Consider the following 27,304-nt stretch of genomic DNA (forward strand, 5'->3'; position numbering starts at 1 on the left):
TTTAGGGCTTAATTCTTAATAATTTTCACAGATAATTTGTGGATTCAAATGTGTACTGAGCTCGAGTACTTGAAAATTTAAAAGTATTATGTTCTTGAGAACCTCTGCTACTTCAACATTCAAAGCCTTCATATTGAAAATTATGTAAATCTGCATAAATACTTTATCTACGCCTCTTTTACATGAGCTGTGTACTGTACCAAAATCAACTTCTACCAATACCAACATTACAAAAATGTCAAAACCTACCGAACTTCGATCCGCAAAGCACCAGTACTACATCAAGCTCCGAATGAAAGAGCTACAGCAGAAAATAGAGGATTTAGAGGCATCTTACGATGACCTAGCCCGATACTGCCTGTATCTAGAGTATCAGCAGCAGGCTAATAACCTGAATATTCAACACGCTGAAGCAACATTCCGTGTAGCAGACAGAATGCGTATAACCGGTACCGTTACTATGACTGATCATGATCTTTTTGGAGAAAGGGGGGCCCGTATTTTTGAGCAGGCTAATAACAGATTTCATCTTTGGAAGGAAGCAGAGAGGGTAGAAAGTGGAACTGCGAGTAAGATACGGCGTGCGTATAGGGGGCTGGATGATTTGGAGTGTGATTTGGCGGCTGTTAGGATCGAGTTGGTGGAGCTTGAAACAGTTCTGAAGGAATTGGAGAGGGCTGATGTTATGGACATTGATCGCTGAGCTTAACTTGATAATTTGAGGCAGTGAGAAACATAGAACTTCATATGCAGAAGACCTATGTTGGAGCCACAGTCGATCGAATGTACGGCAGAGATTTAAAAATTGTTGGAGCGATGATAGTCAGAAATGAATAAGAGAGAAGGATTAAGAGTTAGTCTTAGCTCTAGATTGCAAACAATTAAACTTACAGTCTATCCCGATATTCCCCCGCCCATATGCGCAGTGGAACTAGTAACCGCATTGGCCATGGATGCTTATATACCTAAATTTTGAGCTCAAGACATGTGATAGATCTATGTAGGTGTGTAGGTCAATGACTAAGAAACAACACCGGGTACAGCCCATACTCGTGCTTTATAACTACATGTATTCCTTGGGATAAGAGTATGATTACCTCAATATAATAGAGAGAAAGTGAGATGTAACTCTTAAGGCAATAATTATCATATTTCTAATACCTTTTTTGAGTGAAATGGATCTTGCCATCACACATATATGTGAAAAGGAAAGAGGGCTTAACTACATAACATATGTCTCGATCCTACGTGTTAGTATCCCACTCACTCTCCAGCCTCTCTAGCACCCTCTCCATCACTCTCTCACCTACAACCCCACTGAAAGCCATCCGTTTCTCATCACTGCTCATGCACAAGAACGCCCTTAACCCACCATCTCTGCAATGTCTCAATACAACCTGTGCAGCAAATGCGTTAAATCCAGCTTTTCTTAAAAACCTTTCCCATAGAGTTTCATCCTCCAACAGTTTTCCTTCATCACCCTCCTTGATCATCGTTGATACCACCCATCTCGCAACCACATCATCGTCTTCTCTCAAAACCCGTATATTCACGCCCGCCCGTAGACTAGCCGCAAATCCAACGAAGCCTGCGATAGTTTCTGAGTCGCTCCTCCCGTATATAGTACCAAGAACTATCACAAAGAGCCGCTCATATAGCAGAGAAACATCTAACACACGTTGTCTGGTTGTGTTCAGAACCTGTCCCGGCATTGGAGCCTGTCGGATCTTCTGTAGGCTTGTAAATATGAGGCCACAGAATGTGGAAAGTATCAAGTCCGCTTCTACCGAGTCTTTGTGAGAAGACGGAATGCCAGCAAAATGGTCAATGATGGGAACCGTGAAGTCCCGTTCTATGACGGTTGCAGTAGGGTAGAGATCACGTATTAGGCGGAAAAGACGTCTTTGAGAAAGAAGAGTAGTCGAGGCGATGAAAACACCAGGAGATGATGGAAGGTGAATCTGAGGCCGAGGGAAGGCAGGAGCTTCAGTTATTGGAGCAGGCGTGGCTATATTTCTTGATGGAATCTTTTCTTGCTCCTGAGCTCCTTGTATCGCGATCGTTCGCGGTACTTCTTCAGAGGATAATCTGGGCTTCTTTGAAACTCGTGAGCGTAGTGCCATGAACGTATCTAAAGGATTAGCAAATAGCGGCGCCTCCCCATCCAGTTTCCTTATAGTCCCAACTCCATTTTTACCAGTTGCTACAGACTGTGTCAGTTTCTGAACCTTGGGCGCCTTCCGCTTCTTGTTCCTCAGCAAAGTCTCCATATCTGTTTTCACCGCGAAAACCCCCGCCTCCAATTCATATTCCTTGTCTCCATGCTTTGCAAGCCCTATAGTCCTCAAGCCCTCTACGAGTCCACTCTCTATAGCCTCTATATCACCCGGTATTATTCTAACCTCATCTACAACCTCCCCATTCCCCAAATCCTCAGTTGGAACCTTGACAGCACTCCTTGCAAAGGGCCGCCATGAGAGGTCTACCCCCACGCCCGCCGCTCCACCCCATTTCCTTGATGCAATACCTGCCCATGTTTTAAGATCCCTTAATCTTTCTAGTCCATCCCCTGCCTTATCCCAAGGCAGCACTGGTAACGAGAGGCCAACAAACGGAACATTCATCCTAAGCGTGGAATCGGCTTCCTGTAGCTGTTCCTGAGCAAGTTCTTGGCTCACGCGTGATAGTATCTCCATATCCAGGGAATCCTCTAACGCCTCCCCCGGGGGTGTGCTTATTCGTGGTGGCAGCGGCAGATCTGCAAAGCGGACTTTCTTAACCGTGGATGCGGGGGGTGTAATGAGAGCTTCTACGAGTAGCGTTTCTGTGCGTGGGAGCTTCCTAACTGGAGACTCCATCGGTGGTGTTGTCAGGAGGAAGTTAGAAGGGGACTCCGAACATGGTTGGTCGAGGAGTGAGTCCGCAGCTATAAATGGTGCGGTAAGGTCGGCGATTAGGAGTGCGGTTTCACCGCCGTCAATTGGTTTGAGGTCTAGAGTCGAGGAGAGCTTTATAGGTGAAGGGGTGATGATAGGTAATATAGGAAGAAGTGGCGGGGTCATGAGACGTGAATTTGTTGGCTGTAAGCTAGATATATGAAATTAGTATCACTACTAGATTAAACTAAATTAAATAGAAGATAAGGCGGACCTTGCAGTACAACAATTCCTGTTGTATCATGTCCGTAGTAGAAGGTGGTTTCTCAGGCCTATGAATACTCTGTAGAAACTCCAGAACCTCAGATCCGAGGACCATTTTTTCCGCCTCAATGCCTCGCACATAATCCAGCACCTGGTATCTCACCTCCCTTTCCCATTCAATTCCCGAGTCTCCGCCGCTGCCTACTGGGTAGTGCTTAAACCCCAAGACATCCTCACTGACTCTATGTACCCGTTTTCTTTCTTGCTCTGGTACTGATGGCTCTTCGATACGGAGCTTGACAGACCATCTGAAATCTTCTAAGAGAGGGTTTCGGTTTTCGTCAGGAGCTCTTATAATAGAAGAGAGGTAAACTGCAGTTTCGTGGTTGAGTATAAGTTTTTCTCGCTGATCGATGTCTGGCGGTACATCGTCAAGATCATCGCTAGGTGAGAAAGCGAAGGGCTCACGGATATCGGTGATTGGGTCGATGGGATTAAGACGACAAAGTTCTTTGGGCAACGGGCCCAGAAGATAATCTCGAGCGAGATAATGGCGAGTGTATATCAGTAAAGATTGGTCTACCATTGTCGAAAAGGCAAAGTAAGAGAGGATGAACTAGACACAACTATTAAAAGTTATCCGTTATATACTGTATATATGTATGATGACCTATTGTTGTACGAAAAGTACAAAAGGCCTTAGATGCAGGGTATTAAATGAACCTTTTTGGACAAAACCTTAATTCCTATTATAAACAAAAACTGCTGCTTAAAATTTTAAAGGACCGCTCCCGCTGATGCACCCAACATGACACAAAAAAACGACAAACGAAAGAAAGAACGAGATTTCAACAATATCTCTTGCGCCTAGTCATTATAGTTTGACTGTCTCGCACCATTCTTGTTGACCTGCGGCCTGCCTGTTGCCGCGTTCAACTCCTCCTCCTGGGACTTTCCATTAGAGTCGAAAACTGGACGCTCACCGTGAGGGGTGACACGGACCGCATGGCGCATGTGGGGAGCAAATCCGTAAGAGGCAGAATGGTTCTAACACAACGTTAGGAAAGTCACAAATACTAATATCAGTAATGGATGCAACATACGCAGGAACGGTTGTCCCAAATTGCAACGCTGTCAGCCTCCCATCTGAACCTAGCATGCAACTCCTGGGTAGCAACAACGATGTTGTTAAGGTATTCTAAGATCATGTCGCTCTCCATCTTCGGAACGCCAACAATTTGCTTGACAAAACCAGGGTTCACAAACAAGCTCTTCCAGCCAGTAACAGGGTGTGTACGGATAAGCGGGTGCTCAGTGATGACAGCCTCACGGCGAACAGGTCTTCCAGCAGCGCGAGAGCCAACAGCCTGTTCCTCGGCCGAGTGCAGCGCTGTGAGGCCCTCGAGATACTTCTGCATAGACGCAGAGAGGCAGTCATAGGCAGCATATTGGGATGACCAGAGGGTGTCACCTCCGCCACCTCTTGGGGGTCCATTGAGAAGTTTAAGAGAAGTGTATGACGGAGGCTGGATCTCATAGGTTACCTGGAAAAAGATGTATTAGTGCATCTTTCTTTTTTAGGGGGAAAACTACTACGAACATCAGAATGCCAGAGATAGGATGGCGCAAAAAGCGCTCTCTGATCAAGACTCTTTGCATCAGTATATACGACGTGGACCTCCTCGAGCCCAGCCCTCTTAGGCATGGCAGTAGTTGCATGCTTATGCAAAGTACCAAAGTATCTCCCAAGAGCCAATTGGTCTTCAATAGTGAAGTCCTTCTGGTCACGGAAGAAAACGACACCTCTAAACGCAATCAAACGAGCAAGATCGTTTTTCTGCGCATCGTTCAAGTCCTTAAGCTGCACGCCGTGGATTTCCGTCCCAATTTTCGGGGTGTAGTCAAAACAATCAGTGGCCGCAGCAAGAAGGTCTTTATATTCTGGGTCGCCGAGAAGTCCCTTGTCGCTGTATGGAACCTCTTCTAGCGGAGGCCATGCGACGTCTGGGAACGAGGGCTTGAGGTCTTCATACTCATAATCCTCCACATCTTCGACTTTGGTATATCCAGGCGTAAAGCGAGGTGCTTGCTTGGTAGAGGCAATCTCGTTCACAGACTTGGTAACAGAGGCCACACTAAAGCCGTTGGAGGCGTCAACCACACCTGGTGCCATTGTGAAGATAGTTGAATGGAAAAGATAATAAGAACAAGTTTTGAAGTCCTGTGAACCTGAAAATTCTCAAAGTCGGGCACGATGTAGGTGGGCACGCCCTTTTTATACCAAACCCACCTATCGCACAATGGGAAAGGCGAATGACGACTTCGCCATTCGTTTTAGTCGCGTGCTCGTAAGACCTGGCCTGCAGGACATCTAGAGTATGTACCTACATCTCCGTACATCCTTGCTGGTAAGGTCGATTTGCATTTTGATTTTTGTTCCTTATTTCAAGTTCACTCTACAATTAGGCAGTGCTGGGAACGAAGTGAAAAACCTCCACCCAGAGTTGTCACTGCGCTGGTAGAGTAGAGTATCATCCTTTAAGAACCCTCTCGTAAAATCTCAGTCTAGAGCAGAGGATGAAAACTTGTCGCCGAGGAATTTCCTTACCTCGTGATGAGATGAAGCATTGACTTGTCCTACCTAGCTTCACCTTAATCCCAACAATCCACAAGGTGCTCCCCGCAACCCCCCGCAACGCAGGGAGGCCTAGAAGTGGTCCGGGTCCGATTTCTTTACCCGGAGGCTTGAATTTCTCAACACATGTGAAAACCTGAAGCTGATAGCCAGTGATTGGCCCGACTAACTGTGGCCAACCTTATCGCTTATATGTGCACGGCACAGGCTTAACGCCTAGGGTCTCACTAAGTCTCAATCACGTAACCACTCCACTTAGATTCGTGCTCGATTTCTCAGCAGTTGTAGCCTGTATGTAACTGCGATATAAGGAGGCCGGCTTTTGTCATTAAGTCAAAGCTGCGTCAACCACCATTCCCGATATCCGAAACGGATTTGATGTCTCCGATGCGAAGGAGCATGCTCTCAATATCCACAGTGGTTGTTAGCGCCCACTAACTAGCGCGCTAGCCTCTTTCAGTGTTGAAAGTTAAAACCAATCATCAACCACTCAAGCTGCATGAACCGACACTGAGCGAGACATATCATGAAATTAAAGAAACCTCCACCATCAAGACGAGCACGGGTGTTTGATGAGCTGTGACTAGCAAGACGCCCCCTCTTCTTTTGAAGTACAGATGCCTGCAGTTGCATACAAGCATTCACATTAATCGAGTGCCAACTTGCAAAGGTGCTCTAGGCCTAGATTTCTGCTGGCTATTGCAAGTAGATGTATCATGAAGCAAAAGATTGACTAGAGAGTGGCAAAATCTGCATATGGAGTGCTTACAATTGGACCAAAAAATACTCTGCGCATTTATTGGGATGTGTACCAGGATGCTCCCCTTGGCAACGCCAGTAACTCATCGCCTACCAGCATAAGAACCAAGGATTATTTCTGTAGAGAAACATAATCCATTGGCTAACAAGACTATTTGTTTAGCCCAAGGGGACTAGTTGCCCAAAAGAAGCACCATTATTGGAGGTGCAAGTCATTATTCGATACAAAAAAGATTTCTACGGAATTCATATGCTTCTTCGATGGAGTGCAAATCTTTGGAATCGCGATCCACGCAACCATCGAATGGGCACATCACAGTCGATATCGTCAAGATATATTTTCAAGGGCTCAAACTGCGCAGTTTATGACTACAGGTCAACTAACTCAAGTTTTCAGCTACCAGTATCTGCACGGGTCAATCAGTAGTCATCGGCCCGGATCGACCTGAAGGACTGCGATAACTGTCATTCGCTGTTCTGTCGTTGGTAGGGGCGGAACCAATGCATTCCGTGAATAATAGTTTTCGCCGCATTTTACAGCGGGTTTCATAATACTAGGCTGAGAAAGCATTCTCAACTCATAGTACAATTCTCGAAAGATAGCCTATATAGGCTATCTGGGTAGTTGAAATTACTTTTTCGGGAGAATATCGGGCTCGGGCTTCCTAAGTAGGCTATTTTTTTAAGGTTCGAAGAACCACACTGTATGTGTGTGAAAGTAATTTGAGCCTAGTATTCTGAAACCTGCTGTAAAGACTCTGAATCTGGGCAACCCTTATACCCAGACCCGATTTGTAGGCTTAAGACTCGAATTGGAGCCCAATTCGTGTTTAAAGAACACTTGGATATAGGCAATTTTCAATCATGGAATATCACTCGGGTTGTGATTAAGGGACTAAAAGTACCCTATTCTCGAGAGACTCAAAAGCCCAAATGTAAGAGGCGTTAGTAGATGGCGTATCCACGTGTAGTTTTAAGAGAGAGAGGGAGACACATAGGCTATCCACTAGGCTAACCCTTGGTTTCTCTAATATATATGTGTGCATGATTCGTGTTCTGGCATACCACTTGGGTATGTGTATTAGGCGATCAATGGAGATTTGGGAATGTAGAATGCATGAAGGTGTTGTAAGGCCACTGGGGAGTTCATGGTTCGTTAGACGTTAAGATTGGACCCCCCTCAATCACAGGGATCACTTTTTAAGATAACGGTGGCCGGAGTAGGTCTGGACGCGGCAGAAAAACTACTTGCTAGCAAGCGGTATATGTGTCCATTGTAACTCTGGAATTATGTAGAGCAACCAAAGGCACTATGTTGCGCCTTAACACTCTAGCTGTATCCTCATCTATTCTATGACTATAAATTGACCTCCTATCTTACCAATGTATCAACCCTCCTGCTTACTCGTCGATCCCACATCTCAGGGGCCGGAGACGTCCAGGTAGAGTGACGAGTGATCATTCATGCACAAGAGTGAGTTTTGGCAGTTAACAAAGAAAAAGAACAGCTGTCTCACTCGAACAATATTGGATCGTCCAACTAACCTTGAGAAGAGCCGTTCAACAATACATAGTGGCTTCTAGCAGAAAGTGGAACTTGATAAGATGACATCTATCAATCAAACCACATTTCTAAGATTTATCTCTGAAATGCACCCATAATAATGCTTGATCAGGAACTAGGGTACGGATGGGGAACGTTGAAAGATGCTGGAAACGAGGAATAGGATAAAAGATGATTTACTCGTGTTTTTATATTTCCTATGTTAGATACACGCGAGAGGAGGTGGAAGAGAACGGGTAGTTCAGGGGTTATTGCCATAACTGTAAGGTTGCATGCAATTAATGAATTAAACAAAAAAAAAAAAAATTGCTTGATCAGGACTCCACATTATCTGATGTAGATAAGGCTGCATGTGACAAGGTCTTTGTTGTTGTTGCATGCCAAGCCCGTAGCTGTCTGCTGTTGAGCCTCAACACCAACGAACATCTCGCGACCCACCAAAATAGAGTGAGTCCGGGAGAGAGAACACACATAAACAAGAGATACAAATCACCACCACGCATCCATCTCTCTTCTCCAGGATTCTATTCCTCATTTTCACTTTCCAAGTACCCATCGCCTTCATCATGTCTCTTTTCGGCCGCATCAACACGTCCACCCCGGCCACACCATCACTTTTGTAACCACCACCCCCTCTGCCCCTCGCTCACGAGAGATTGATTGATGCTAACACCGTATCCATCCACAGTGGGACCGCCAACTCACAACCACAGCAAACCCCCTCACTATTCACCTCCACCTCCACTCCAGGAGGCGGACTTTTCGGCGGCGCGTCAACCTCAAACCCACCTGCCACCTCATCCGCCCCCGCCAGCGGCGGATTCTTTGGAGCAGCACAACAGGCCCCGGCCTCATCTGCAGGCGGTCTCTTCTCTCCCGCGCCAGCAACAGCGCCAGCTACAGGTGGCGGCCTATTTGGTGGGGGGGCAACTACTTCTGCGCCTGCGAGCGGCGGATTATTTGGAGGCACCGCGCCTGCTACTACTAGCGCTCCGGCTGCAGGTGGAGGGCTGTTTGGTGGTGCTGCTCCGGCAGCAACCACGGGCGGTGGGTTATTTGGGACACCGGCGCAAAAACCGGCTGGGTCGCTTTTGTGGGTATTTCCTTGCTGGCTGGATTTGGTGAAGTTGTTGGGAAGGTTTGAGCTGACTTGGCGGTGCTTGATGTAGCTCACCTGCTCCGGCTACTGGCGGAAATACTCTTAACACGGGAAGTGTTTTCGGGCTGGGATCGAGTACGGCGCCGAAGCCGAACTTGTTTGGAGGAGTGCCTACCGCACCTCAGCAGCAGCAGCAACAACAACAGGGGCAGCCAGGACAGCAGCAGCAAAACACGGTCCCAGCGGCAACAGTTGATATCACCAGACTCACACCCACAACACGATTTGGCGATTGCCATGAGAGTGTCCAGCAGGAGCTTGAACAGCTAGAGTAAGCCACTGCCATTCCTCTGAGATTCTATATCATATTGACTGGGTTGCTATCGCACTTAGGAAACACATCCAAGACCAGATACGCGCGGCTCAAGCGCTCAGCGCTCTCTTCCCAAGTCATCGCGCAACCGTCGACACTATCCCCTCCGATACCAAAGTCCTCGCACATAAGCTCGCCACTACCAAGTCTTTCCTCTCCGCCGACCAATCTGCCCTTCAGGCTGCTCAACAACACCATGTTGCGGACAACGAGGCCGCAACACTCTCGATCCGTTGCCTTGACCTCTTCCGCCTCCCGCCACAGCAGCGAACTCAGTACTTCCAGCGCTCTGAGCAGGAGAACGAGGTCACCAGTAACGGCCCCATGATCGCGTACTTCAACAATCATGCTGGAGCCATGGAAAAGAAGTTCCACATCTTTTTGGAGAGTGTTGGGGAGGTCGAGGCGAGCCTGCGAAGTGTAGAGCAACAAGCAGCCATCGGCGCTAATGGTGCGGGCATCAATGGGGAGGATCTGACCGCCGTGACCGGAGGCGTCGGGGGAAGACAGGATGCCCGAAGGCTGAACAGGACGCTCAGGGAGTTCAACGACGCGTTGAAGGATGTGAGTGCCAGGATTGTGGATGTGAAGGATGGGTTGAGGGAGTTGAAGGCTGGGAGGAGGTAGATATCAAAATAATCGTATACGTGTTTTCTTTCTTATTCTTCTGTTTCCCTCTATATCTTTTTTTCTTGTTCTTTTTTCTTTCACTACCCTATAAAGATGCGCTGGCACGGGTGACGGCGAGATAATCAATGATTTTGTGGTTTTCTCTTTTTCTTCTCGTGGCACTATTGACTAAGATCTGTGCGTGGGACTGGCGGTGTATGAATATCCGATGATGCGTTTTGACATGAAGTTTGATCAATGAAGCTGGTTCTGTGTGCGGAGACATGTAGTATCACTCGTATGGCGTTTCGCGCCCTATCATTCGCTCAGAACAGGGTGTGTGGCTTGCTGCATGGACTATTGATTATGCGTGATTGAGACCAGTAAGGCGTCTTATTAAATATAACGGCTGCTGTCTACAAGCACTCTCTACGCCAATTACCACACGTAGTCTCCCGCATTCATTGGTATCAAATCAACCACTCCTACCACCACTATGTAGCTCGACTATCGATTACCACTAACCAGTCCACCCTCTGTCTTCATACACCCATACTACCGCCTCCCCCCTAGTGCACCCCCTCGTACCATCTTCATAAACAGCACCCGCAAGCGCCTATACCCCCTCTCCGCGCGCTCCCGCTTCTTGACGAGGTAGTGCAGCACAATGGCCTTCTGGGCCGCCGGCGGGACGCCCGTCTGCTGCCAGATGTCGCGCGGGTGCAGCCCCCGCAGGCGCAGCTCGGTGGCGGCGGATTGTTGCGCGCGCGGGTAGATGTGGGTGTGTGCGGGGGTGGTCGGCTTTTTGAGGCGGGAGCGGGGGGTGGTGTGGGTGTGGGTGTGGGTGTGGGTGTGGGTGTGGGTGTGGGTGGGCATTGTGGTGTGCTGTGGGTTGGGCGGTGGTTTGGATGGGATGGGTGGTTGGTGGGTGTTGGTTGGTGGGTGTTGGTGGGTGTTGGTGGGTGTTGGTGGGTGGGTGTGGGAGATGCTGCTAGTGGGGAGTGGTAGGGGGGGTTTGGGATTGGGGGGGCGGACCCTGTCTGTTGCTGTTGCGCGGTGGGATGGATGGATTGTGGAAGCTAGCGGGTATGGCGTGTATTTGTTTCTATGGGGGAGTGTATTTGGTAAACATTGTTACTGGTCTGCTGGCCGTGTACGTACATCACTCGCTGGTGCATCATATGGGGGATACATGTTCTACTCTGCTCTAGCTGTAGTACATAGAGTACATGTATGTATCTCCGGTTGGTGACTGGACCCTGAGACCAGAGTGCTCTACTCTTTGTAGAATGGCCCAGTGTTAATATAATGCTCTGCCCTCCCCGCATTCCCCGGACACAGGCACAGCTGTTTGTGTTTGTGCCACCGTCCAGAGTGCGGCTCAACACGCCAAGCCAGCGCCATCTGCGCCGAGCATCTTTGTTGTGACGACAAACCAACAGACAGCTCAACCCAACGACATCTCCTCCGCATCCTCTGCACCATCTGCATCTACATCTACAATTACACTCTTCTCTATCTACCCCTCCCAAATCACAATACACCACAGATCTCTCTTCACATTATAGCCCAGACACCAGCAAGAAGCAGCAATGGACCAACTCGACGAAGACGAGTTCTACGGCGACACCACCACCACCACCACCACCACCGCCGCCACCACAACCACATCCACCCCCGCGCAGCCTACGCCCCCCACGCAGTCGCAGAGCACGCCGGCGGTGTCGGCGGCCCCCGCCGCGGACACCCCGATGGCGCTGCCAGGGCTCCCGGGCCTCACCGCGTCCCTGACGCCGGGGGGTAATGGTGGAGACACGCCGATGACGACCGCGGGCGCGGATGAGAGCCTGGAGGAGGGCGAGGAGGAGGAGGAGGAGGAGGAGGTGGAGGTGGAGGATAGTGATGATGTATGTTTCTCTCCCGCTGCTCATCGGGGATCGCTCGCTCTGTATGGCTGCTGACAATTGCGTGCGTAGGAGATCGAATTCGTGATTGAGCGCAAAGACGGCACCCGCCCCGAACCCCCCCCGCAGCCCTCGCGCTACAACCAAGTCCGCATGGCACCCACGCGCCCCACCCCCACGGGCCCCTCCTCCCACGCCACCCCCCCACCGGGCCCTCCGCCACCACCACCACCGCCGCCCGCACCACCACCCCACAACCCCCGCACACCACCACCACCGCCGCCCCCCCACCCCCAACCTCAACCTCAAAACTCGACCTCGCCGCAAACCCCGCCTACAACGGCCAGCCCATCAAGACTATCCCCCTCGACTCGGACACCCTCCTCCCCGCCGACAAGCCCTGGCGCAAGCCCGGCGCCGACGTAACAGACTACTTCAACTACGGCTTCGACGAGTTCACGTGGACCGCATACTGCCAGAAGCAGGAGTCGCTGCGCGACGAGTATGACCCCCATAAGCTGATGGAGCAGATGATGCTCCTCTCCGGGATGGGAATTGGCCTGCCGGCGATGGAGATGCCGGATATGGGCGCGATCATGAGCTTTCCCGGCGGCCCTGGGCAGCAACAGGCGGCTGGGCCTGGGGGCGTGGGTGTCGGCGTCGGTGCCGGCATTGGTGTTGGTGTGGGGGTTGGGCCTGGCGGCGACATGGGCATGGGTGACGCGCCGTATGGTGGGCCTGGCGGGTTCGATCAGAGCGCGGCGGCGTATGGGAGGGCGCAGGTGGGCATGTATGGCCCTGGAGGCGGCGGCGGGGAGGAGCAGGCGGGGATGGATTACTCGGTGTATAATCGCCCGCCGCAGGGGCCTGGGGCGGGGATGGGCGGGTATGGCGGGTATGATCAGGGGATGATGCAGCAGCAGCAGCAACAGCAGCAACAGCAGCAGCAGCAGCAGCAGCAGGGGGGGAATAGGGGGTATGGGCCGGGCCCGAGGGGGAGGGGGGGGAGGAGGGGGTGGTAGTGTAGTTAGGTGGAATAATGTGCTGCGCTGGTGGTGGTGTGGGTGATTTTCAGTTCAGTGTAGTGGCTTTCAATTTCCTTTTTTCTTTCTTTCTTTCTTTGATCTCTTAAACTCTTTGACCGTTTATGAATGTGGCTTTTCTGTGTATTATAACATCCTCCTTTTTTTTTTCTTTCTTTCTTCGTACTTCTACACGGGATATAAAACCTAGCTAGCTAGCTGATACACGCCATCCTTGTTATTGAATGCATGGCTGCTGTAATCATCACTTTTTCCGAGAGGAAGAGGGTAGCTTAGGGGGAGGGGGCGGTGATATAGTTATGCGGGTAATAGATGTTTTCTCTCGCGCGCTGTGTTTGCTTGTTTTGCTTTTTCTATTCGTAGTATTTTGAATGCCATGTGCCGACCTCGTGGCGATGAAGATATGGTTGGGGGGGCAGCTTAGTAGGAGGGAAAGATATATGAATTCTGGGGTAAGATCCTCTTGTAGTACGTTTTTTTTTTTTTTTTTATGAAAGTTAGGCAAGTCACGATTTATACTCGGGTGACTAATGTTGGGGGGGCAACGCAGCATATTATGGACAGGATAATCCGGGGGAACAGGATAATCTGGGGCAGGCAGGATAATCCGGGGGGAAGGGGGACAGAAGAACCCGGGGTCAGCCATTTCTAAATCTCGCGGTAGTTCTAAATTTCGCGGTAGTTATACGCAAGGAAAAGGCCTAAGTAAAAGACCCTAGATCGACTAGGTACCGCTTCGTTCCGGTTTCTGCCAAGTCGAAGCAGGTACACCTCAAAGCGAGTTGCAACAGCTAGGAAGCTACCGCAGGAATCATATATCTTTTTGGAAATGGCTAGTAAACGACCATACTACATGCGGGGGAATAATTGGCGCACACTACTCCGCGGACTAAACATCACACGGGACGAGTGATAAGCCATGAGTGAAAACTGTGCCTGAAATATGCACTAGGGGAAGCTATAAAAAGGTACAAGCTAGGAGTTAGCAATAGAAAAAAAAAGCGAAAAAATATATACTTGATGTATGCAAACTTCAAGATACCGAAACAGCCATTAACTCCCCAAACATTTCAAAGCCATTAAAACAAATGAAACATCCCCATATCTCTCTCCCCATACCCTCTTATTACACATCATCGAGAAGCCCTGGGCTATCAATAACAATAAAACTCAGGTGGGAAATATCCTCGGGATATCCTTCAGGAAGAATAGCAATAGACCCCCTCTCTGTGAAATGATCGTCTTCACGCTGCACACAGACGGCGTTGAAAGCCAGGACCGCTGATGCAATCGAGGAGCAAGGGACAAACTTGCCAGGGGCGCCGCAGAAATATATCGTAGCCGTCCCCAAAGTTGTGAGAGGGCCGCAATGATGCTCGTCTTGGTTACCAAGGCCTTGTGGTGGGACACAAGTCTGGTTCCCCCTGTAATCAAGCTGCCTATTGGCTTCAAGGATATCCGAATATGTTGGTAAATTGTTATCGGACGGAGGTGGAGTGCCATTAGACGAAGGTAAGGTGCCATTAAACGAATGTAAGGTTCCATTGAACGAAGGTGAGGCGTCATTGGGTAAAGTGACGCAACCAGCAAATTCCGCACCCAATTCAGTTTCCCGACCAATAGAGTTGCTAAAATCTCCGGGTAGCTTTGTGGCCCAGGCTGGAGCCCTGTCAAGGTTTACAGGATCTCGGCGTCTGAGGGTGTAAATGGGAGCTCGCTGTCGAAGAGCCATGCTCGACCTTTTGATACGGCGCCTTGGGATGACGTCACGAGGGGTCTCAGAGATACCAGCGGTAGAAGGGCAAATGAAGAGAGCGATAAAGATGATGGTCACCAGGGGAGTAAATATGGTGAAAAGTTTGGCCATTTTTTGATGGATTGATGTGGTTTCCTTTTTTTGCTCGATTGGCGAATAAGGAACGTACGTTGATTGATGAATATAGACGGCTTTACTCGATAGCAAAGCAATATTCGAGAGCGAAAGGGCTTAGCTACTCGATGGTAAGAGGTAAGGTAGTGGTGGGGAGGAAGGGAGTGAAGTTGAATGGGAAAGGAACCATGAACGGATGTTAAAGATAGGAGATCAGGACAAGTGGTTAAATATCTGTACTAACATGCGGGGGGGATGTGCGGTGGGTGCGTGGGGAATGTAGTACATGTGGGATCGGCCAGATTGAATTTTTTTTAACGTTGTTTAGCACTAGACTTTCCCGGATTGCCATTGTATGTGTACGTAGACAGAGTAGATAGCAGCCGCGTATACACTAGCAGCTGCGCCGATGTCAGAGGACATACGTATTGTTTTAAATTTAGACTTATCACCCCACATCCGCCCCATAGTTGAGTAATAATCTCGTCACAAAGACATCAGTCCTCTACTTCTACGCCTAGCTAGCAAAAAGGCCTTTTGTCTTGGGAGAGGATTTTAAAGAAGTAAAAGTGGAGTTCTCCATCATTGACTTTAACTTGCTCAAGCTGAATTTTTTTTATCTCAAGGCTGTGTGGGGAACCGTTTATCTATCAGAGGGGACACGCACAAACAGCGGATGACGGCAGACCAATTTCAAAGATATCACTGCTGCAAGGAACAGTGCGTGGCCGTACCTACATGTAGTATGGGCTAGACATGCAGGTACACTCTTCCCCCTGCAAACAGCTGGCTCCAATACTTGGCCTCATACACGCCTGTGCCCGTGAAACAGGACGTATTTATATACCCATCCCGCCGTCCTGCCTGTTGATAAACGCCTCTTTTTTGCCGCAAGTCCACACCTGACATCATACAGAACCAGCTGTCGCCCCTGAAGATCGCCCAAAACCCATACGGTGCACCTAACATGACGTATTTTTCATTGGAGATCTGTCATCAACAGGGCCTAAAGGCTGCAGGATCACAGGATCAACAAACGATCTCTTCGTATGTTTTCAGCACCCGTGGCTCTGTGTGGCAGAATATCCATTGGGGAAGTAATCTGCATGCGCAGTTTAGGTAACACACTGAATATTTATCGTATGTCCGCTATCCATTTAGGACCAACCTTAAGCCTACGAAAGCCAGGGCGCCGTTGGTCACCTTTAGTAAACAGTCTAGTATGGCCTGAAAAACCACTCAGGGACACGGCCCCGCCGCCCTGCGCTACAAACCATGAGATATCAGAAAACCTACTCTAGATGGAGTTTGAGAGTGGTAAAGTCCGGTCTCGCTGGGCCACCATTGACTTATGCAAGGTTCGACAAGCACGAGTGATACTTAGTGCCCCACGAGCTTAGAACAACCCTAGCTTGACAGTTGACATCGGGATTCGGACAAACCAGGTTTTAAAGTTCCCCAGGAAATAAATAACCCGATCGGGCTAAACGGTGAAATTATGCAGGGATTGAACAGAACAGTAATCAAATACGGAATATACCCCGGTCAAAGAGCCTATATTTACAAGGTCGCAGGCATAACCCGGTTATCAAGTAACAAACGGGTGTTTCCTATGTTCTGACACCTGAGGCAGTTTATAGAAAGTTCCCCACTTTTACTGTGCTTAAGGCACTAACCGCACCCGCCGCTCTCTGTCTCCATCTCCGCCGCAGCTTCGTCTCTCAACTTCTTTGCCGCCTTGCCTTTTCTGTGAACCCTCACATCCGCTGGATCAAAGCCACCGTTACCCCAGTTCGCCCATTCAGGTGTGGCTTCACCGATGTAGTCTTCCGGACCAAATTCTTTCCCTTCCTCGAGCAATTCGAAGAAACGCTTGTAGTCGATATGAGTGTGCCATCTTCCATTGATGAAGAAGCGGTTAGAGCCAATGAGAATACAACAACTATTGGATAAATAGGTTAGAATTTGACACGGAAAAGCTCTACTGGGAAAGACAGATAGGAGATTATATTACCTGTGAGCATGCTCAGCTGCAATACCATACTCCAGTCCTCTCCTTTGCAGCTCTTTGTTCAACGCCTCAACGAACGCTACCACTTCCTCATAGAAGGGCACGTTCTTCATGGTGAGTCCAGCCTCTCCTGCAGTGGACGTTCCACAGTATGTCACGCCCTTTACTTCGACGAAACATGGTAGGCCCTTCTCAACGAGATCCGCATAGCCCATGACCTCGTCATCGACATTGAATCCCTTAACAAGCGTCAGCCTGAAAACTGTTCGTTGCTGGTTCCTCTTCTCTCGAAGAATGTCAAGACATGACTGGAAACGTTCCCAGAAATCACGGTGAAGGGGTCGATCAATTTTCTTGAGACTATCACGGTTGGAGGCGTCAATGGAAACGTAGAGTTGTGTGACAGGTCCAAGGGCAGCAAGTTGAGCCGGGTGCTGGGCATTGCAGACAAGGAAGGAGGAAATTTTGCTAGAGTGTAGTAAATGAAGGAATTCATTGATCTATATCGACAAAGGTCAGTTTTAACCAGCGTGAGGAAATACCGTTTCACCTACGTATGGGTAAAACACAGGCTCTCCGACAAGACTCAGCGCGCAATGCCGTATCTGGAATGCCTCACTGAATCTATCTGCCCTGACTCCAGGAACACCCTTCATCATTTTTATTTTGCGATAGTGGCCTTCTACGACGCCCTTGAAGACCTCATCCGCAGGATCAACTTTCCACCTCCATGTAGTTCCTACAGGATTTGTGCCATGTCTCCAGCAGAAGACACACTTATTCGAGCAAGAGAGCGAGGGCGTGGTTTCCATGCACAAATGAGATTTAATCCCATAAAAGGAAAACTTATAACAACTACCTCTACCACGCAGGGCGGACTTTGTCCATCGACAAATCTTTACACCAGAGTGGGAGCCGACAATGGTATATCCTTGTTTTGTCAGTGCTTCATATGTCACTCCGCCTTTTGGAACCATTTCCTTTCTCTCTGGGTTCTGTCCTTCTCCTTTTTCAAGAGCGATCTTTCCAGCTGGTGTTGTAAAGTCAACCGGCAATGGCCCTGGACGGAAACTCTTTACAACATCACCCTTCTTAGCGACGTCTGGGTTCTTTTTAACAACCCCACCAAGGTCTTCCAAATCGACCATTTCATCACCGCTGTTTGGTGAATCTGGTTCCTGCTCCGCTTCTGAATCCTCGTCTCCAGATTCGACAGCAGTGCGCCAATCCGTAACATCACCGAGCTCCCCTGTGGCAGCATATTCCCGCATTGTGTCTTCCAGGTGAATCCTCCAGGTGTTCAAACTCTCCTCGGCATTCCCGGATTCCTTTCCTTTGGCGCTGGCTGGGTTTACATCACCCATCCCAACTGGAAACATTCGTCTACTCCCTTTTCTCCCTCCAGTGAGCTTGCCCATCCATTTATCCACCTCTACTGCGTCCTTGCAGAACTTTCCCTCTTCTGCTGGCCATTCAGAAGAATCCCCAAACCCGAAAACTGAGAATCCAGCCAATGAGCGCAATGGCGCAGTGTCTATCCGGAAATCGTGATGCGTCTCTTGTAGATGTTCCAAGAACGGAGCTACGGGTGAATCCGTTTCGTAACTGGGAACTACGAGAAGATACACATATTTAATCTTTTTCTCACTGTCACTCTTAGGAAGTGAGATAAAATAATCGTCGAGCTCGATCTCCTCGAGATCTAGTAACTCCGCTGGCAAAAATGATCTTTGGAGAGGCACTGATCCAAGAGAGTTCGAAGGTGTTGGGATAGCGAGTGAGGAGTAAACACCTTCGCCATTGGTCGAGAAAAGAGTATTTTGAAGCTTCTCGGCATATGCCCGGGTCGAGCCAGTAAGACTTGAGTAGAATATTAGTACCTGAATGTCAAAATCACCCTCCTCCTTCTCTTTCACGACCTCCGGTTTTCGAGAGTTCTTTCCACGGCGGGTGGGCGACATCTTCTTCTTGTTTCCTGTAACTCGTTTAGGACCAGTTTTAGCCAGGCGACCAGCTGTATTCTGTGATTCATCTTTTCCGTCCAATTCCGCCACCTCTTCGCCAACGACCACTTTACTATCAACCAGCTTTCCATCTGAAGACGGTATCGGTGTTCCACACCATTTTTCAGCGGGCTTGAGAGTTTGCAAAGAGGCCGTCTCTTCTCTTTGTAGCTTCTTTATTGAGGTGTGAATCTTGTACACGGCAAGTCCCGCGACGACGGAGATGAGTAAAGGCAGGCGAAGCGTATGCCATAGCTCGACAAGCTCTGTTTCCGCGCCGTTTAGTATACTGTACAGGTCGGAGAAGCTTAAATGTGTACCATCTGGTAGTCTAAACTCTTCGTCGGAATTGGAAGACATCCCGGTGTTGTATGTGAATTTGATTGAAGGGCAGCTGTAACGGTGAAGGTTTTAATTTTTTTTATCCTGGTTACCCTATTGGCGTTGGAGGGGCTGAGGGGGCTGACTAATATAGAAAGAAGGGTTAGGTCTATGTATGTAGCTGTTTTAGGAACGATGATATATCTCGTCACAACCTTTCAAAATAATGTTGAACTATATGTATAGTTGAACTACATGTATAGTTGATAGTAGTTACTGCCTTCTAACCGAGTTATACCCCATGGATAGTTCAAAAATACGCTCTAGAAAGTAATAAGTGAGATTCCAGTGGTAGTGAAGCACCGAATCAGAATGTATGAAGCAGTGTTAAATTACTGCTAAAATCGACAATATTGATTATGTGGGTTGTGGACAGACTTGGTTGTGAGTAGGTCTAGATCTGAGAGTCCTGGGTCAAATATATTGTGAAAACAGGCAAAATACGAAGCAACTGCCTCTGTTTCCCGCTAGTTCGAACCAGGGCTAAAACGAAAACAAATAGGAAGAGCCTGTATGCGTGATCTTACCTACCATTACATGTAGTTATTACATGTATGTACTTATTTACAGCGGGTCCAATCCAAGGGATTTCCTCCTGGTCGAAGAAGAAGAATGTCCTCCTTAATCAGGCCAGGGGTTGTCGGTTTCTCTCAGTACTACATGTACTTGTATTTACATATAGTAGTATTTGCCAGATTTCTTTACTCCAGACCCAATAACTTACAGCAACCAGGCATGTGAGATATAATATCTCTTAATAATATATGTATGACAGAAGCTGCAGATTCTAGTACCAGGCATGTACATACGTACAAGGACTTTATGCAGGACAAAGAATTAGGTATCTCCCAGCAACTTTATCTATGACCTCTAGACTTAAATGGACTTTAATAGGTTTCGATATAGCTCGAACTGAGATTTTCATGATATAGATATAGAAGTGGATTGCTCATATACACCTGTCCTAAAGTACCAATCTCCTATACCAAGAGAACAAATGTGCTGGCGACATTATACGTGGGATTTGAGAGTCCCTGGGGACCAGCTAAAGTATCATTTCCCCTGACGAGCCAAGCATTTTTGCTTACATAATTCTAGGCTGTTCAATTCCGGTCACGTGGAATAGCTTGGCAAATACAATTAAACCCCACTACAGCTCCTACATTTAATGTGGAAGCTTCACTCTCTAACAAACCTCAGCTAAATAATCCACCGCTCCCGTTTATCTCTTAACCGCACATTATAAAATGGCCGCCTCGACACCCAGTGGAGCTCCAAGCTCCAAGGAGAAGAAATACGACAGACAGCTTCGTCTCTGGGGAGCAAACGGTCAGAATAAGTTAGAGAGTGCTCATATCGCACTGTTCAATGCTTCCGCCGCGGGCTGCGAGATCCTCAAGAACCTGATCTTACCTGGTACTATACCTATGTTCAAACTACACAAGCTTTTTCTGACCTTGGTTGATAGGTGTCGGCCAATTCACCGTAATCGACGACAAACTGGTGGAAGAGGCGGACCTAGGCGCCAACTTCTTCCTTGACGAAGAATCACTAGGGAAACCCAGAGCTGAGAGGACAGCAGCGCTATTAGGAGAGCTGAACCCTGATGTTAAAGGAAACTATCTTGTTGATGTGAGCAACGACTTTCGCTTAGTTCCTACCATTTGGGTTTCAGGGTTCTCATTGTTGAGTTCTAGAGCCTCTCCAATATCTTGTCCGCTAAACCGGAGCTTTTAAATCCTCGTTCAACACCTTTCACACATATAGTCATCATCTCCCCAGTCCCCACGCCATTACTTCTTCAGATCCCGATTGAAATCCCGGTATTTCTAGTTAATTGCGTGGGACTCCTCTTTACGCTACGGATTTCGGCCCCGTTACACACGATTGTCGAAGCTCATCCAGAATCGTTAGTAGACCTTCGACTTTTGAATCCTTGGCCCGAACTTTCCGCTCTGGCAGCTGAAAAGACCAAAAATCTTGAGGTGCAGCAGGAGATGGATGGCGATGAGGGGATGAGTGACCATGAACACGGCCACGTCCCATACCTGGTTCTGTTGTTGAAGTACCTTGACGACTGGAAGAGGAGGCCTGAAGGGGATGGAACCCACCCTTCAAGCTACAAAGAGATGACGGCTTTCAGATCCTTTGTTCAGGACAAAATGAGAACTCATGTCCCCGGTGGAAGTGAAGAGAATTATGAGGAAGCCGTTGCGGCCGTGCTTAAGCATGTCCGAAAAGCAGAAGTTTCAGAATATGCCAAGACGGTTCTTGATCACCCGGCTTGCGCCAACGTAACATCTGAGGTCTGCTATATCTAGAATCGAGACAGGAACCATTAAATGCTAATATTTTGGGTATCAAGTCAACCAATTTCTGGATCATTGCCAAGGCAGTCAAGCAATTTCTTGAGAGCCCGGAACAGGGGAATGGACTTTTACCATTATCCGGTGGTATACCAGATATGAAAGCTGAAAGCAGCGGCTATGTTGCTTTGCAAAATGTGTACGTTTCTGCCTGGCCATCTATTTAAGCAATGACCAAACTCACAGAACCCAGCTACAAAAATAAGGCCCGCCACGACGCCGCTCTAGTTCAGAAGAATGTCCAGTCCATTCTCTCCTCAATCGGACGGGAACCTTCTTCCATTTCACTTGAAGAAATCGAGATTTTCTGCCGTCACGCTAACTTCCTTCGTGCGATATCTTTCCGTCCCTTCTCTGCGGAGCTTTCTACCGACGAGTTTCACAAAAAGGTCGTAAAGGATGCTTTCGAGAGTTGGGACGCCGACTCAGCTCTCATTAATGATTATGTCGCGCTCAGAGCTTTTCAAGAGTTTATTACTCAGAACAACGGAAGAGCGCCTGGTGACACAGAAGGACCTCTCGATGAAGACACCGTAGAGATGCAGCGACTTGCCAAGGCGTATCTCAGCGAGGTAGGCTGTAGCCTAGAGCTCGCTGAGAGGACCGAAAATATTATCGGTGAACTCGTAAGATATGGCGGTGCGGAGCTCCATAATACCGCATCACTTGCAGGAGGTCTCGTTGCGCAGGAAATAATCAAGGTATGAGGCCTTTCGTAGCTCTAGGATAAGTCACCTACCCAAATAGAAGCTGGCTAACAAGAGAAAAAAGATCATTACGCAGCAATATGTACCGGGTAATAATACGATCTTGTTTGATGGAATTAGCAGTAAAACCGGAACATATGTGCTGTAATGCACGGCGTCCCTTGTCTGCTCATTGATTAAACTAGAAGGGAGATAATTAAAGACATTGATAGCGCCTCTAACACTTCCCTCTTTGTAGTCTTGTGATTTAGCAATTATTTTGACTACATATAGAAATATGTAAGAGGTAGGAGTAAAATGTGGGCGTGGCTTTCGACCTTTGCAATTGCTTTTTAAGACATGTGACAGGCTTCTTATCCAGGGATTTATTCTCTCTTCTTTGAATTTGAGTGTTTCCAGTAGGGGCCCATATCTAGCCATTCATGGGGCTTTCGTTATTTTTGCAGCCGGGGAGTTCATTTAATGGCGCCTGGGACTGGAACCCGCACGTTTACCCCACCGTGAGATTTTCTATTCCCATTGATATGGCCATTCATAGTCTCTCCTTCAGATTTATATCCGTGCAGGCGCCCAACTGTGAGATAATACAGCCTAAGTAGCTGTGTTCCAGCTTTAGAATGTTCTGGTGAGGCTGCACAGCTCCAGTACTAGCTTCCAATGACTATAAGTTCAACGGTATTCCCTGGTGTATAATAAAAAGGTGGACTTAACCAATACCGTAGGCTGTAGAGAAACAGTAATTTGACATTGTGTGGATCAGTAAAAATTGAATGCGTGTGCGTTGTTGTGTTGAAATTTCTCTAGGGAAAAGGAAATAAAGGAAGAAAAGGGAACAACGGCGAAGGCTGAGGTTGTAACTGTACATTGAATGTGTGTGGATGTCTGCTAGTTTTGGAAAAGACGTGGTATCAGCATAACGCCAAGGAAAAGCTAGTACAGTGTTCAAAGAAGCTCGATTCCTCCGAACCTCCTAATAGCAGCATCATCACCCACGATACTTCTGTCGAAATATATCCTACACTGCCGGCCTGGTGTTTAAGTTCAGACCAAAGATGCAGAATATCTGCAAGGTTGCCGTTTTGCAATCGTGGTAGAGTGCCTTGTTTGATGCGTATGTGTATGGGTCACAGGAATTGTTTCTATTTACCTCATTCTCCATATGGATACATGTATTGCGGGTTTCCAAAATTAACCAGACACTGCGTTACAACCAAATATTGTATGGGAATGCGATTCAACATCGCCTTGCAACACAACACAACCACAGCTGGAAAAGCCAAGAGTTGTTATATCTGTGATTCTCTATGCTTGTATTACCTCAGGTTTTAATATATGGGCTCAATCGTAGGTATTTGAAAATTAATTATTGTGGCCTATTTGGTTTGGGTGGTTGCAACAGAGCGTCCGGTTAATTTTGGAAACCCGCAATACTTTGGGATTTAGAGAGAGCACCAATTTACGTTGAACAAGAAGAAGAAGAAGAAGAAAAAAAAGGGTTCCCAACTCTCATCTCCTGCGGCGGGGCTCTATGAACATCTTTTCCTCGACCGCCATTACAGCAGTTTTCGCATTGTCTGTCCGCACTGGATTACACGCACGTGAGGTAATTCCCGAGTTAGGAAACCGTAATTACTCTCTTAGGTATGGGTGTATGTGATCTAGCTGTTACTAGTAATAAGCATTGCCTAAATGGGCCGTCACTTAATGTGTATGCGATCCGGAGTCGGCAGACAATATGAAAACAGCTATAACACCAGCGCGCGCGCATTAAGGTATGTGGACACCCGATACTTGGAGTGGCTCTTTTGGGCCCCTTGGATAAGCCTCCCTTGCTCAACTGGCTGGTGGGGTTGAAGTTAAACCTTATCACAAACCTTAAATACACAGTTCCACTTATGGAGTCGAAGGTTGATCAGCGCTTCTATTATAGATAGGCCAAAAATCACCTTCTGGGGTACGTATTCTAAAGCGGGGATTCGACATTTACATACCTTTTATCAGAATACTCTACACATCTGCTCTTGTCTATGACATTGGCTTTGAATGTGGTAGGCACGCAATCCCTCCGTGTCACAAGGTGGTTGGAAAATCATGAAATATCGATCATTTCCATTCATCTTGGTCACACCGCATAAGCGTAACACTAAGTAAAATACTTTGAATGTCATATTTAAATATGCAGGTGTGCATACAAGTTCCGAAATTTCTTCAATGGCGGATCTTCGATCTAGGGATCAAGATATAATCTAACCATACTCGCATATTTATTCAAAAACTACTTCAAAATAATTATAAGCCATGTTCACAACATTTACTTCAACTCCTCCTTCACCACCTCCCCACTACCCTCCTCAACATCAAACGCCTCATACATAACATCCGACCTCAGCGTCCTCTTCACACCCCCCTCCACAACCTCCCCCGCATGCAGCAACCCCCTCTGCTGAAACACCAACACCCTCCCCACCCTCGCCTCCACATCCACAAACTCCTTCATATTCATCCCCCAGAACCTCGTCGCCCCACCCCTACACTCCCCGCCCTCCCCCTCGCTGTTCAGATACACATGCACCGTCAGGAACGACTTCTCCTTCCCCCCCGCACGCACATACGCCGCGTCGCAGTGCGCCTGAAAGAACTGGCCCTCGCCGTACCGCAGGAATCGCAGCCGCTCATTCACGCCCTTCATGCGCCACCGCCGCCCGCGCCGCAACGTCCCCGCCACAACGCCGCCTCCGAGCTCCCACATGGGCGCGAGGAAGGGGTGGATGCGCTGGTAGAGCATCTCGGCCGTGGAGGCGTCGTCGAGGAGGATGCGCGAGCAGTCGCGCACGTCGGTCTCCACCTCTTGGCGCTCGGCGCCCTTTTTGATGGCGGCGGGCTGCCAGACGGTGGGGTGCGACTCGGCGAGGGTGGTGAGGGCTGCGCATTCGGTGGGTGTGAGGAGGTCGTCGATGATGAGGGCGTAGTGGTTGGGGTGGCCGTAGTGTTTGGAGAGGGGGGTTGTGGTGAAGTCGAGGAGGGTTGCTTTGGGGGTTGGGGTTGAGGTTGGGGTTGGGGAGGACATGGTGTGTTTGGTTATGGAGGTTTTTAGGAGGAGGGTGTGTTGTGGGTGTACTGGTAGGGCCGGTAGTACCTATTTTATATACAGAGCGATGTGGTGAGACCTTGAGATGCTTCAAGTATATTTACTCATATGCCAGCGCAGCGCACTAACAGATCATCTCATGACATGAGTCACCCAAGGATATCGTAAGGTATTGGCTACCAGCATGCACGGCGCTGATGAGAGCAAGCTAGGTGTAATTAATAACAAAGTCAAAGGGTTTGAAAAAAAAGCATTCGATCTGCAGCAAATACTTATTAGTAAATACACAAGTACTCATATTAGGGATAGCGCTAGATAATAGATTAGTAGAAACAGTTACATTAGTAGATGCCAAGACCGCCCGGGATCGTTTCAACTCCGCATATTGGAATGAGTAATTGTAAATATATCTATATGAGGTCCTAGGATATATACCGAACTTCGCCGAAATCGCCTCTTTAAACCTCATATATCACCTGTATATAAGGTGTGTTCTCGGAACCTCAGCCAGGCCATTACTCCATTACTCATAGCTCGTTCCTACTACTCACTACCCAGCTCCAAGCTACCAATCTACAATTCCTACAATAACCATGTAAGTATCCTCACCACAATATTTATTAAAACCAACACCTTAACCCTCCAACCCCCCCCCCCCCCAGGCGCCTCCCCTACATCCCCAACCCGCCCACGCCCGCCACCCCCACCGAAGCCGAAATCATCGCCCAAACCCTCGCCCGCCGCGGCGCCGAAGGCCTCATCCCACTCGACCTCACCCTCCTACACTCCCCACCGCTCACCGCCGGCTGGAACTCCTTCCTCGGCGCAATCCGTACACAGACCTCTCTGCCGGCCGACATCCGCGAGCTCGCAATCTGCCGCGTCGCCGTGCTGCACCAGGCGCACTTTGAGTGGACGCAGCACGCGCCGCTTGCCCGCGCGGCGGGGGTGACCCGTGAGGGTCTGCGTGCGGTGCTGGATGGGACGAGGGGGGATTTGAGTGAGCGCCAGATTGCGGTGGTGGAGTTTGCGACGGAGTGTGTGAGGGAGGTGAGGGTGGGGGAGGGGGTGTTTGGAAGGTTGAGGGAGCACTTTGGGGATAGGGAGGTTGTGGAGGTCGTGGGGACGGTGGCGGCGTATTGTTGTGTGGCCAAGTTCTTGGTTGCGTTGGATGTGGCGGAAGGGAATGGGGTTAGGGTGGAGGATTATGTGGTGCCAGAGTAGATGGGTGGAAGCTGGATGCTGTGGTGGTGAGTATGAGGGGTTTGAGTCCCAGCTTGAACATATCCTACCATATAGCTTACTTATAAAGACACTTAAGGCATTCGTTAGGTATTAGTACGTTAGTAAAAGGTCCCCTGATCATGATGGCGAAGAGTGACAATAGAGTAGACATTCCCCACATGCAGCAGATAGCTAGAACGAGAATTTAAACTTCCTTTAGAATAATTAGAACAAGTGCTAATCTACCTCTAGAGTCCGTACCTACAAGCACATAAATGTAACTCAAGTGCACGACTAGAATCAATCCCAAGCTTCCCTCAGGTAAATAATTAAGCATAACCTTTACGTGCGGGGGAGGCGTTTTATCTCGGGCATGTCGCTAAATTAGCCCAATCAAAGCGTCAGTACCTACTCTGGATCTGCATTTCGGGGCGTCATCAACGTACCAGGAATTTCTTTTTCCTCCCCACCGGAGCTGTATCACACGTGCTCACTCACTCACTCACGTATTGCCTGGTTTTTTTTTTA

The 27,304-nt window shown here is 48.5% G+C and overlaps 11 protein-coding genes across 11 annotated transcripts; 5 read left to right on the forward strand and 6 right to left on the reverse strand.

The window, feature by feature from the left end:
- Positions 1–235: 235 nt before the first annotated feature.
- On the forward strand, positions 236–703 carry LAJ45_05281 (uncharacterized protein; the record flags this gene model as incomplete). The annotated part of the gene is made up of 1 exon (XM_046114852.1): positions 236–703. The coding sequence occupies one exon, from the start codon at positions 236–238 to the stop codon at positions 701–703; it is 468 nt and encodes a 155-aa protein (XP_045971889.1).
- Positions 704–1,244: 541 nt separating this feature from the next.
- On the reverse strand, positions 1,245–3,726 carry LAJ45_05282 (uncharacterized protein; the record flags this gene model as incomplete). The annotated part of the gene is made up of 2 exons (XM_046114853.1): positions 1,245–3,080; positions 3,151–3,726. The coding sequence occupies 2 exons, from the start codon at positions 3,724–3,726 to the stop codon at positions 1,245–1,247; spliced, it is 2,412 nt and encodes an 803-aa protein (XP_045971890.1).
- Positions 3,727–4,007: 281 nt separating this feature from the next.
- On the reverse strand, positions 4,008–5,313 carry LAJ45_05283 (uncharacterized protein; the record flags this gene model as incomplete). Its single annotated transcript, XM_046114854.1, has 3 exons — positions 4,008–4,187; positions 4,244–4,684; positions 4,741–5,313. 3 exons carry the CDS (start codon positions 5,311–5,313, stop codon positions 4,008–4,010), a joined length of 1,194 nt encoding a protein of 397 aa, XP_045971891.1.
- A 3,351-nt stretch (positions 5,314–8,664) lies between these two features.
- On the forward strand, positions 8,665–10,197 carry LAJ45_05284 (uncharacterized protein; the record flags this gene model as incomplete). The annotated part of the gene is made up of 4 exons (XM_046114855.1): positions 8,665–8,717; positions 8,787–9,191; positions 9,268–9,528; positions 9,591–10,197. The coding sequence occupies 4 exons, from the start codon at positions 8,665–8,667 to the stop codon at positions 10,195–10,197; spliced, it is 1,326 nt and encodes a 441-aa protein (XP_045971892.1).
- Positions 10,198–10,734: 537 nt separating this feature from the next.
- Positions 10,735–11,055, reverse strand: LAJ45_05285 (uncharacterized protein; the record flags this gene model as incomplete). The annotated part of the gene is made up of 1 exon (XM_046114856.1): positions 10,735–11,055. The coding sequence occupies one exon, from the start codon at positions 11,053–11,055 to the stop codon at positions 10,735–10,737; it is 321 nt and encodes a 106-aa protein (XP_045971893.1).
- Positions 11,056–11,771: 716 nt separating this feature from the next.
- LAJ45_05286 (uncharacterized protein) lies at positions 11,772–13,105 on the forward strand (the record flags this gene model as incomplete). Its single annotated transcript, XM_046114857.1, has 3 exons — positions 11,772–12,086; positions 12,156–12,230; positions 12,431–13,105. 3 exons carry the CDS (start codon positions 11,772–11,774, stop codon positions 13,103–13,105), a joined length of 1,065 nt encoding a protein of 354 aa, XP_045971894.1.
- Positions 13,106–14,252: 1,147 nt separating this feature from the next.
- On the reverse strand, positions 14,253–14,993 carry LAJ45_05287 (uncharacterized protein; the record flags this gene model as incomplete). Its single annotated transcript, XM_046114858.1, has 1 exon — positions 14,253–14,993. One exon carries the CDS (start codon positions 14,991–14,993, stop codon positions 14,253–14,255), a length of 741 nt encoding a protein of 246 aa, XP_045971895.1.
- Positions 14,994–16,667: 1,674 nt separating this feature from the next.
- Positions 16,668–19,370, reverse strand: LAJ45_05288 (uncharacterized protein; the record flags this gene model as incomplete). Its single annotated transcript, XM_046114859.1, has 4 exons — positions 16,668–16,938; positions 17,011–17,507; positions 17,562–19,276; positions 19,331–19,370. 4 exons carry the CDS (start codon positions 19,368–19,370, stop codon positions 16,668–16,670), a joined length of 2,523 nt encoding a protein of 840 aa, XP_045971896.1.
- A 1,268-nt stretch (positions 19,371–20,638) lies between these two features.
- LAJ45_05289 (uncharacterized protein) lies at positions 20,639–22,612 on the forward strand (the record flags this gene model as incomplete). The annotated part of the gene is made up of 6 exons (XM_046114860.1): positions 20,639–20,807; positions 20,860–21,023; positions 21,089–21,697; positions 21,757–21,896; positions 21,951–22,458; positions 22,529–22,612. 6 exons carry the CDS (start codon positions 20,639–20,641, stop codon positions 22,610–22,612), a joined length of 1,674 nt encoding a protein of 557 aa, XP_045971897.1.
- Positions 22,613–24,775: 2,163 nt separating this feature from the next.
- LAJ45_05290 (uncharacterized protein) lies at positions 24,776–25,531 on the reverse strand (the record flags this gene model as incomplete). The annotated part of the gene is made up of 1 exon (XM_046114861.1): positions 24,776–25,531. One exon carries the CDS (start codon positions 25,529–25,531, stop codon positions 24,776–24,778), a length of 756 nt encoding a protein of 251 aa, XP_045971898.1.
- Positions 25,532–25,736: 205 nt separating this feature from the next.
- Positions 25,737–26,776, forward strand: LAJ45_05291 (uncharacterized protein; the record flags this gene model as incomplete). The annotated part of the gene is made up of 3 exons (XM_046114862.1): positions 25,737–25,766; positions 26,086–26,147; positions 26,215–26,776. 3 exons carry the CDS (start codon positions 25,737–25,739, stop codon positions 26,774–26,776), a joined length of 654 nt encoding a protein of 217 aa, XP_045971899.1.
- Positions 26,777–27,304: the final 528 nt, after the last annotated feature.

Source organism: Morchella importuna, assembly GCF_003444635.1.
Source record: "Morchella importuna strain M04M26 chromosome Unknown Morimp01GS014, whole genome shotgun sequence".
NCBI classification, from domain to species: Eukaryota; Fungi; Ascomycota; class Pezizomycetes; order Pezizales; family Morchellaceae; genus Morchella; species Morchella importuna.